Below are 12,037 nucleotides of genomic sequence, written 5' to 3' on the forward strand. Positions count from 1 at the left end.
AGAAAGGAGGAATATGATTATGTGTCAGTATTACAAAGGTAATGGCCAAGACCAAGGAGCCACTTCCGTAGCCCTATCACATTATGCAGCCCTTATGCTATGATTCCTTCTTGACTGACATGGTTCCATCCTAGGAAATCCTGAGATTTGTTGTTTAGGGAAGGGCATTTAAAATTCTCTGCCAGAGATCTCTGCTGTCTCACCAGGCTATAAACTGCAGAATTCCAAAGCATACAGCCATAACAGTTAATAGTGGGATTTAACACTGTAGTTGTTTAGCATGCAAGGGCCACAGGTTTGCCCAATTTTTTCCCCAGGAATTCCTTCCCTTCATCACACGTATCTCAAATTGCTTTGGTTTCAAAATCCTTTAAATGTGACAAGGAACAAAGGTATTCATCTGTCCTTGAAACACCAGGATAAGGGCCACCCCAGTGTACGGAGCCAGTAGTGTGATTCCCCACACCCATTCTATTACTGTCTTAGGCACCAGCAGTTTCAAATAATATTCAAACATATAGCTGTGTTAGCCTGGAAAATCAGTATGAAAAGGAATCTTCTAGCACTTTTGAGACTAACTGAAAGAAAAAGGCTGGGAGCATGAGTATGTATTTGAGGAAGTAAACTGAAATCTACAAAAGCTCATGCTACCAGCTTCTTTCTTTCAGTTAACCTCACATGTGCTACAAGATCCCTTTGCATTCAAACAATATTGTTATAGACTCCATTCTGAGGCTTTCGTGAACCACTCAAAGACACAAATAGAACAGTTTAAAATAATGAAAAAGGCCATATAAGAGTCTTTATTTATTTTAATAGTATAAACCTCCTGTAGGTAGCAATATTAAGCCACAACAATATAATGCCACATTTACACAGCATTTAATGAAATGCATAAGCATGCACTGCAATACTCTATATACACACACAACAATGCAATTTCTCTTCATGACTGAAGACACAGATTAGATATAAAATTTGGATTAAAAAAAGAACATGCTATTTTAAATGCCATCACATTTACAAAGATGATTTCACAAATTGTGAAGGAGCAACAGCATTTTCAAGTTTTGAACCTAAAAATAAAAAGAAATACATAGACAATATTGTAGCAAACAATGAAAAGCACAAGGTTACAAAATATACCCCATGGAATTATCACAGACAATTCCTCTTGTGGAAAATAGGTTAGTTTTAAAAGGAGCTTAGAGCCTGAGGTTTCCAAATACATACAACATTATAGAGAGGGATAACATGAACAGGATTTTTTAGTTATAAAATTGTTAGGAGCAATGGCTTTACATTATGTTTAGAATCAGTGGTTGGTTTTACATATGGCAGCATATGAGTTTCATGGATGTTGAAAGTATCTTTCAATTAAAACAGCTTAAATTAGTAACTGAACCAGAACCAGATATCAGTTTAGTACCTTCAGAATGGGGAGGGGAAGGGGATTTTATGCTGGTTAGAAAGATCTGTGTTTCAACTCCAATGTTGGATATTCAGTTTAGAACGTGATTGAATGATACCTTTCAGTACATTTAAAACAGAAATGCTTTTTAAACAGTAATTTTTTCTTAACTGTTTCAGGAACTATCAAAACTGGAAAATCCTTTAATGATAACTTTTACATTCATTTTTAAATATAAAAACAAGCAATGAGTACTGACACTAATGTTGCAATCGTATATACAAACTTATATTGGAAATAAGTGCTATTAAATTTAACCAGGCTTACTGCTGAGGAAGCATATACAGGATCGCACTGCAAATGAATGAGAACATTTATGATACCTTTGCAATTGAGTTTTCTTATAAAAAATGCTTTATAACATCAACAGTTGAAACAAAAAATATATGTATATTTTAAGCATAATGTCATGAAATGGATACTGTATATGCAACCAGTTCCCAAATAATTAAACAGGGCATTTCTAAGGAGTATGCCCCAAATCTTTACATTCTTTATGAGCCCTCTAACAAGAACTCCAAACCTGATGTGCAAGATCATGGAGATTCCAGGCTCCAGATTTTAATTGGCAGCACTGGTTATTTCACCAATGCTAACCTTAGAAAATGTTTAAGTATACATCCAGCATTTTAAAAGCTTGGGCTGCTTCTAGCAAAAAGTATACAATTTAAAGTGGATACCTAGGCAGTATCACAGTAGAGTGGGCAAAGAGAAATAGAAACCTTCATTTTCTAAAAACTGGAGTTTGGGCACTACTGCAGGTGTAAAGCCTACACAATGTAGCATGATTCTCCCAAGACTCAATAGTTCCTCCCCTATCCTCTTAGCACACATGGAAGGATGTGGGGAAAATGTCAAAACTTTGTGGGAAACGAGAAATTTGTGTATCTCTCTTTCCATGTTGTTCAAGCTCCTTGAACACTGGAAGCTACACACAGACTTTGCATACTTTGTAAGCTCTGGCATGCTGCCTGTGCATATGCATCTGTGGAGCTAATATATAGAGGGAGAAACAGGGTTGTTGAAGCCTATGGGAATTATTTTGTGCATGGACACTGCACCTGGGAAGGATCTTGATCTTCATTTACTTGCCAAAAGGTTAACTGAAGAAAACTAATTAGTATGGCATTCCTTCATTAAGAAGAAATGGTTAAAATGTCTGCCTCAATATATTGATTAATATTTTGAATTCCATTGTATATGGCGGCTCTATGTAAAACTATCATGACTGGTTAAAATCCAATTTTGAATATATATATATATATATATATATATATAGATAGATAGATAGATAGCAGGCAAACTAAAGTAAACAATACAGAAGGGAGAAGCATAAAGAATATTGTCTGTCTTCATAAGTTACTTATTTTAGCAGAGGGATGGGCAACTAGCACCCCCCTAGATGCTGTTGGAGAGCAACATCTAGCTGCCTTAGCCAGTACAGTGAAAAGAGGATGCTTGGAACTGCAATCCAGCAGTTGCCCATCCCTAGTCTAGGATTTCACCTGAAGAGTTCACTGATTGTATGAAGAAATTTCTCTTTGTCACTAATATGCTCTGTATTTTAAAAACTGTCCACTCAAAACTGATAATATTTTAACAAGAACAAAACCTTTTAGCAGTAAGTATTCTAAAAAGTCATTTATTATCTGCTAGACAGGATAACAGGATCATATAGGACTTAGCTCATAAGAATATTTATGACACCGCCTACTTCTTATTGTCTTATATTCATTAATAACAAGAGAGTCTCACTATAAAACTACATAGTCTGTTCTGTGATAGCCTTTCTCATTCTAATTAGCAACTTCAAGGGAGATACAGACATTAGAAATACAGGGATCAAGTTTCATGCACCAAAAATAAGATTGTATAAAATAACATCTCCCAGAACAGTAGAAAAAGCACCTTTTACATGTGCTGGGAGTATATAGAAATGTTTATGGTCCACAGGTGGAATTCACTAAACACAATTACTGCACAATGTCCATTCATTTCAATAGGCCTTGGGTGTATTTAGAAATAAAATGTAGAACTATTAAATAGTTTCTCTCTGAATTTAAGACAAAGTGCAAATACATCCTGGGTTTAAAAACAGGTGTCCACTCTACTGAGGAAAGTGGGAATGCATATGATTATATCAGAGCTGAGCTTTGAGCAAGAAATAAAATGTAGGAAGCTCAAGATTTGCAATGCAATTATAGTATTTTCAACATATAGAAATTTGATATTTATGACTATATGACTGTACATATTTCTATATACATACATACATACTTTATATTACACTGTACATAATTCGACTAGACAAAGTTAGATACTAGCACATAAACATCATATATACACAAATAACTATGCCCAGGATCTAAAGCACTATTTTACTATGCTTGAGAGCCTGGGCAAGCATTATGAAATGCTTATTTTTTCCCCAATGAAATTGTCCTATCATGACCATATTATGAATTGGTTTTGAAGAAATAAAATACCTGCAGACTCTAAAAAGTTTGAATTAACAACAAAGATTCAGAACCCTTTTATTATTCTCAGAGCATGCTAAACTGGGGGGGGGGGGCGGGGGGAATCATATGACATTCCTTGTCAGTTGCTATACAAATGGTCCTGTGACTGAGGCTTCAGCTTTACATAATTACACATTCACTAGTGATCACAATTAAAATTGATCAAGAGAGAGACTATATAGTGAATTATGTTTTTATGCTGGTTTGGCGCTTTGAGCACTGGACGAGTGTGGAAACCATGGTTCAAACCCTCACGTGAGTATAAAAACCTACGGGATGACCGTGGGCAAGTCACACTCTCTCAACCTCAGAGGATGGCAAATGGCTAAAACTTCTCTGAAGAAACTTGCTAAAAAACCCTATGATAGGTTTGTCATATTGCTGCCACAAGTCAAAAATGGCTTGGAGGCATACAACAACAAATTCAGCCTATACATATATTCTTTATGTTCTACTTTTAGAGAACTGCTTCCAAGTAAGTGTGCTTAATAAATAGCCTTAGATAATAGGAATTTTCAACTTCAGCAAAATAAGCATGATAATCAATACCCATGCTTAGATTAACATTAACACTTTTTTAATGAATTAATGAAGCATTCATTACCTTCAGCAGGTTTTAAATACTAATCCTGAAATTTCCAATATTTCCCTCAGACAAACTCTGGCACATCATGGTTTCAATGATAATTACACACAAGGTGGCAGCTAATGGTGCCCACTCTGATGGAACTCATACATTCTCCACACAGCAGATCCTCATGAGTCTCCCAATTCTGCCTAAATTGGAAGGATTGGGGGCTCTTCCAAAAATTATCTGGAGAGCATGCAGGGGGAAGAGGAGGAAGGTAAACCTCCCACGTTTGATGGTAAATGGAACCCAATAGGAGTAGACCAATAGAAGTCTGTTTCCTCCATTTCATACCATTTCAAAATGCACTGGTTCCAAATCAGAGGGAGACCTTTTGATGTTTTTTTTCTGAATAGCAGCTGCCACATGCAGAATCATAAGCTGCTTATTAATAACAGTTCTTGCACTGTGGTGCCAGTAGCTGCTATTCTTTGAAAAAAGAAAGCCAAACTCTGCTAGGCATGCAATTGCTTGGGAGCACATAAAAAGAGCCAATGCTTGCACCATTTTCTGATCAGTGTACAGAAACAGTATTCCAACAAGATGTGTAAATAATAAGGTGGTGTTTACACTTCTTCTTGCTGCACATCCATGCAACACTATTGTTTAAAATCTAAAGTGGGCAGAGGGAGCTCCAGGGCTCCACAAAGATACTACTCACAGCTTTTCAGTAAGGGCCACTCACTTCATACTTCATTTGCCAAGTTTCAACTATGAAACTCAAAAAAGGTCGATATTGTTGGAAAGACACCATCATACTTAGGCATTTCCACAATGATTGGAGACCCCACACCACTTGGGGTCTACATAAAATTGTGTGAACTTTTTCATATTTTATTTGCCTCAAAATGTCCCAAAATGCCCTCAAGGGGACCAGGAAAGTCCCAAATGATACCCTTTGTTCCCTAGAGGACATTTGGGGAGGGGGAAGCATTTATTTAGTTAGTTTGCCAAAGCAGGCCTGGTAGTGGGTGCTGACTTCCAAGCTAATGTGACCTCATCTAAGTTTACATGGTTTCACCAGTTAGCAGAATCATTAAATGTTTTAAGGATCAAGTTATGTTTCTCTGTAACACAAAGAATTAAATAGCCTTCCCCTGAAACAAAGTTATGGACTTATCTGTGGTGTCAAAATTTTGCTATTTTATTTTTTGGGTATTAATCAAATCACATGTTTAAAAGAAAAAAATCATACATAATTACTCATTTTAATTTTTTAAAAAGTATCTGATTTTATTATTGAAATGTGATACCTGTACTACCAATCCTTCGGTCATGGTAGAATTAAAAACAAATCCCAGATTATGAAACAGATTCACAGAATAGCGTAATATAAAGAGCATTTGCCTTTTGGGAGGGGAAAACTAAACAATAGATCACAGAAAGTATTTATGTATTTTAATATTTTCTCTTATAACCAATAGCTACAACCTTTTTATAATCTGGGCTACACCTAGTTGTTAGGTTTTATAAGAATGAATTTTCATAACATTAGTGTAGGCTACATTATATTCCCAACTCACACTTTTATTTTACAACTGTAATAAAACTCAGTTATTTTTTGCCATTAATAATTAATACAAGAGAGAAAGGGTTGTTCAATCTGGAAAAAGATCTCTGGCGACTTTACAAGCCTTTTATTATAAGAAGGGAAATCAAGATTTGCTTGCAGCTATGAAAATTTATAAAACCAAAATAAGACCACAAATACTATATAGTATATCTGTTTGGGTAACAGCTTTTAACAAGGAGGTTGAAAGTTTACAAACAGAACTCTGCAGGAAATTGTTATCTATGCCACCATGTGTTCATCACCTAACATTATATGCTGAGCTTGGCCTGGATTCACTCGAGACCACAGCTTGGTTGATGGCGTACAAATTTTGGCTTAAAATCCATTATAGACCAAATAGATCTAGTCTAATTTGGTTTCTTTTATCTGATAATTATTATACTAACTGGTCAAAAATCTATGAAGATAAATTAAAATTAAAAGGCCTAAGTCTGGACTCTTTACTCCTCCTAACTGAGGAGGAGTGTTTTAAGACAATTAAGGATTGTTTATTGAGTTGGGACTACAGGATGACTTATTCCACTCCTCCCAGAGTGTGCTCCCCTTCTGTATTTGGCATTCCCCCCTATTGTGGCGAGACGCCAAAGTACTTTCATTCATTGTCCTCAGGCTTCGAGGAAAGCTTTCCTCTTCGCAAGGCTGAACATTCACCCTTCCGGTGTCACCAGGGGTAGATATTTGAGGATCCCTTTTGCAAATCGAATATGTATATGTGAACTATCTCCAGATACTCTCCAACATATTATAACTCTTTGCCCGCTGTATCAAAAACCGAGAGCGAAATTGTTAAAGAAACTATTGGAAATGAATTACTGCTTAACGGATATAACTCTAGTACATTTATTGGAGGATTGTAATGTACAGATTACACGATTGATGGCCAATTTTCTAATGGAGGCAACAAAAATCTGGCACAAATTAATTAATGGTTAGAGTTTAGTGTTAGATGATTTTATGGATGATAAAATTTCTATAAATTTTTAAATTTTTAAAGCATTCATGTAAACTATTTTAGTTTAATTTGTATTGTATTGTTTGTTGTATATTGTCTATTGAGATGCCTAATAAAGGTTGATGGGATGGAATTAATACAAAATAAAATTATTTTAATTATGACTTTGACATCCATTTCCCTTTATTTCAGGATGCAGCCATACACAGTCACTTCCTGACTAGTTGTGAACAAATGATTTAATGCTTAAAGTAGGACCTAAATGATAAATAATTTTACAACACAGTTCTTCATTTTTAATGTTATGAACTAAACTGTACTTTGAAAGTAAAGACAGGAAATGTAATAGATGTCAACTGACCCTAAGAATTTATAGAATGAATCATCATTTAGCTCCAATTCTATTCATATTTATTGGGGAGGAAACTCCATTGAATTCAGGACTTACTTCTGAATAGATATACACAGGACTGTAATAGCACTTTACAGTAGTGTTGTTCAACTGATCTGTGGCACTAGTGATGGAGATAAAGATACCAAAATTTGTATCTGGAGTTGCTGAAAAGGCCTCTGATACCACCTGAGTGCTTAAATTGTTGGAATACTTGTTGGAATACATTTTCAAGCAAAGGCCAGTTTGAAAAAGTACTGTAATTACTTTTGTATAAAATTAATTTCTGTGAGTTTGATTTGAAACAAAGAAAAGACATAATATTCACATTAAAAATCAGAGAATAAGCCAAAATATTCAGCCCAAATTATATGATGAAATGTTAAGACACAAGGGATAGTTCTCATTAGCCCAATTACAATTAGTTTCTTATAAGCTTCTGTTATGGTAACTTCATTCCTGGTACTTTCCTATAATGGTGTAAAAATAAAATCTCTTATGGTCTGGAATGTATGAAAATAACTGAAAAGTCTATTTTGCCACTATTATTTATATATATTTTCTTTTAAGAAAAGCCATGCTGGATCAGACCAACAGAGCAGTCTGAGTATGGCCACACAGATGGCAACAGGAAGCCCACAACCAGGACAGGTATGCAATGGCTCCCTCCCACTTCTATTCCCAGCAACTGGATTTCAGAGGCATACTGTTTGTAATTCTGGAAGTTAATAAATACAGAACATAACTAGTAGCCACTGATAATCCTTAGTGAATTTGTTTAATCCTCTTTTAAACCTGTCCAAATGACCATTGCTACATTTTATGACAGTTAATTTCATATTTAACTACACGTTGGAAACTGTAGAACAGACCATGTCTTCTAAAACACATATAATTTGGGAAAAATTAACATCATACAAATTGAATTGCTGCCTCTTCCCAATCATCATGTCTGCATAGTGTTGAAGTGGTTCAGACCATAACACAGTGGGCTGTAGCTTATGACAATGTTTCAGACCCTTTAGAAAAAGACTGGGCCTTGCTTTCTGCAGCAACTACTGCAATGTAGGATTAGGTCATATGCTAAAATCAGCCTTCTCAAGCCTCAGATAGATGGAAGACCTTTGAATGAGCACATAGCTATTACTAAAACTGGCAAATGCGCCCATAGTAAAAAAATAAAAATAAAACAAAAGACAAACAAAAAGCAAAAAATACCAAAAACAGTTTGCTAGTACAGGTTAGTACTAAACCTTTAAAAATTGTTTGTCATTTAAAAGGCAAGATGTTAGTATGCTGTTTACCAATGTGAATTAACTTCTAAAGGATCTATTTTTCTGACAGCTGTCATAAATAGTTTTACATATGTACGATGTAAATGCTTACATTAACTTAGCTAATTTAAAAACAGTATAGAAATATCCTTGAAAGGATTACATTATTAATAAACACATATAATATAAATTTCATAGAATAAATGATTGTCTTCCACATCTCTTTATGTGTTTGTTCTAATCACTAGTATAGCTCTGTAGTTTAAATGCTATTATTCATTTACCCTGTTTATACAAACAGGGCACTGCTTGCACAAATGTCAATGACATAAATTTAACAAGAAATATTTTGAAAGTGCAGGTAATCACTATATCCCAGTAATTTCATTATTATTTCAAAGATTTTCAAATACTTATAAATACAGTGTCTAAGAGTCTTTTCAGCACAGTGCAATATATAGATATTGCAAACCCTTCTCTGCCAACTAGAACCCATCATGCTAAATTGGACACTAATCTGGAAGTCTTAGAACTGGTTTTTGATAGGAGGTGGACTGTGAGGGGCTGTAGGAGGAATGAGGAAAACGACTACGTGGAGAGAGTTACACTTGCAGCTCTTCAGGATGAAATTAGGGTTCCTAGTTTAATACTACTTAATTAGTATTCTGGTGTCACAGAACCTATTTTTGCCCATTGGTGATATCTAAATAAAAAGATCTCACAGTGCACCTGCGTCATACGCATCCGCCTTTTACGCGGCTTTCAGCTTCTGCTGAAAGCTACACAACGGAAGTTAAATGGTGTGTGCACCTGTGGTGCACACGCCACATGTCATGCACGAGCCCCATTATTTTCAATGGGGCTCGAGTATACACGCTATTTGCCTTATGTGGAGGGGTCCGGAACGGATCCCCGTGTAAGGCAAGGGTGCACTGAAGTTACAGCAATGCACTGTAGTCTTTGCAGACAAAGGAATTAAAACATTTCTTCTGACAGAAATGAATCCTGGAAAAGATTTTTACAGAAGTCCTTCTTATTGTTGTTCCTGAATATAGGACAAATAATGTTAATAAGACAATGAAACATATTGGAAATATCTGTATACATTAACAGTGAATTATGGTAACTCAGAGTTATCTTGATTTGCTGATCCCTTCTAGGAAGAAGATCCTGTGATTTGGCCATTATACTCTGCTGTCTCCATTTTCAGGATGTAAGGGATGATGCTGTCAATTGGAACATTTCCAATGAGCCCAGTAAAAAACAGTTCTTCTGTAATGCTAGAACTCATCAGTCTAAGTGCTGGCAGGCGAACAAGAATCCGTGCTAACCTGAAATAAGAAAGTCAGTAGAATATGAAAAGGCACAGCTCAAATTACCAGCATGGATCTGATGCTTAAGACTTCCAGAAAATATTAAGAATGGGCAACTGTGATCTCTCTCTCTCCTTTTAGGTGTGTGAGAGTATTTGCTAAGAAAGGGCTCATGAAGAGGCAGCTGCCTTGATAATAGTGGATACCAATAGTGGATAAAGATCTAAGCAAGATTTTCAAAAAAAGCCCTTGGAAACAGAAAAGAAAGCTTAATGGATTTACGCTCTTATGTGTTGTCAGGTTTGGCAGTTTGAACCGTTTTCCAAATAAAATATAGTATATAATGGCTGTAGAGTAAGTATCCCTTATCCAAAATGTTGGGACCAGAAATGTTTTGAATTTCAGATTTTTTTCAGGTTTTGGAATATTTGCATATACTTAATGAGATATCTTGGAGATAGAAACTCAAGTCTAAACACAAAATTCATTTAAGTTTCATATATACCTTAAACACATAGCTTGAAGGTAATTTTACACATTTTTAAAAAAAAATTGTTCATGAAGCAAAGTCTGTGTAAACTGAACCATGACAAAACAAAGGTGTCACTATCTCAGCCACCCATGTGGACAATTTTGGAATTATTTGGATTTCAAGATAAGGGTACTCAACCTATATATGAATCTATTTATGGTTTCATATTTATCTGCCTTCTTTTAAATAAGGAAAGAAACCCCATCAATTGTAATGTCCAAATGAAACATTTATCTTAAACTTTCACAGTCTTAACAACAGAGGTTTCTACACAGTCACAGATCTGTGACAGAACAAAACATATTGGTGCGTTACAGACCGCCCCTTTGGGGCGGCCTGTAGGCGCACCTTTCCCCGATGTATCGGGGCCTTAGCAGTCAGAACGGCAGCCGCTGAGGCCCCAATCCGCCGCTTTCCAGGCCGCGGGGAAGCGGCAAAAGGCCGCTTCCCCGCAGCCTGGAAAGGGGTGTCCTTGGGGCTTCAAGCCCCAAGGACACCCCGCAGCGGTGGGGAGGAGAAAGGGGCCGCTTGGCCCCTTTCTCCCTTGCGTTGCTGGGCGCAGCCGTTTGAAAGCTGCGCCCAGCGACGCAAACCAGCGACGCCAACCAGGAAGGAGCTCCGGAACGGAGCTCCTTCCTGCTCCGTGCAATCGCGCGGAGCAATGGCGTCACATCCATGCCACCTCGTTTGGGGGCAGCGCGTTAGTCACGCCATCATGGCGGCGGCCGTGTGGAACGGCCGCCGCCATTTTGTGCGCACAGAGCGCGTGCTAGGGTTAGGGGGTGCGGAAGCACCGCCCCTTCCTAACCCTAGTACGCACTCCGCGCGTACTTTAATGGCGGTGTGTAACCCGCCATTGTTTACCTGAACTTGTGGATTCTACTTATTTATCATCATCATTATTAATTAATTAATTAAAATAGTCACACTCTGCCTTATGTAATGAGATCTCAGGGCAACATACATAGAAGTACAGTGGAGCCTTGTTATCTGCTGGGGTTTCATCCCAGGATCCCCCCATGGATAACAAAATCCATGGATGTTCAAGTCCCATGAAATAAAATGGCATAGTAAAATGATGTCCCTTATATAAAGTGGAAAAATCAAGGTTTGCTATGTGGAATTTATACTTTTTTGGAATATTTTCAAGCCGTGGATGCTTGAATCCATGGATAAAAAAATCAGTGGATAAGAAGGGATCTAGAATTTAGATTATAGAAACCATAATATAAATTGACTAAACAATTTAAAGCGATCATGGTAATTTTAATACAATAAAAACATGTTAATCATGTTAACAAGTTAAAATAACTTACAAGTTTAAAATCCTATGCTCAAAAATTCTGAAGTAAATTAGTAAGGTTTACTAATTCATTGGTTCCTC

General features: G+C 36.5%; 1 protein-coding gene across 3 annotated transcripts in view; it reads right to left on the reverse strand.

Annotated features, from left to right (window-relative positions):
* Positions 1–765: 765 nt before the first annotated feature.
* Positions 766–12,037, reverse strand: part of NR2C2 (nuclear receptor subfamily 2 group C member 2) — a 72,522-nt gene continuing 61,250 nt past the window's right edge. For all 3 annotated transcript variants that reach the window (XM_089520847.1, XM_089520810.1, XM_089520820.1), the window contains one exon: positions 766–10,139. In XM_089520847.1, coding sequence (XP_089376973.1) covers positions 9,965–10,139 — 175 coding nt within the window. In that variant the 3' untranslated portion in view covers positions 766–9,964. The remainder of the gene's footprint in view (positions 10,140–12,037) is intronic.

This window comes from Sceloporus occidentalis, unplaced genomic scaffold, assembly GCF_023333645.1.
Source record: "Sceloporus occidentalis isolate IW3139 unplaced genomic scaffold, rSceOcc1.0.p SCAF_1, whole genome shotgun sequence".
NCBI lineage: Eukaryota > Metazoa > Chordata > Lepidosauria > Squamata > Phrynosomatidae > Sceloporus > Sceloporus occidentalis.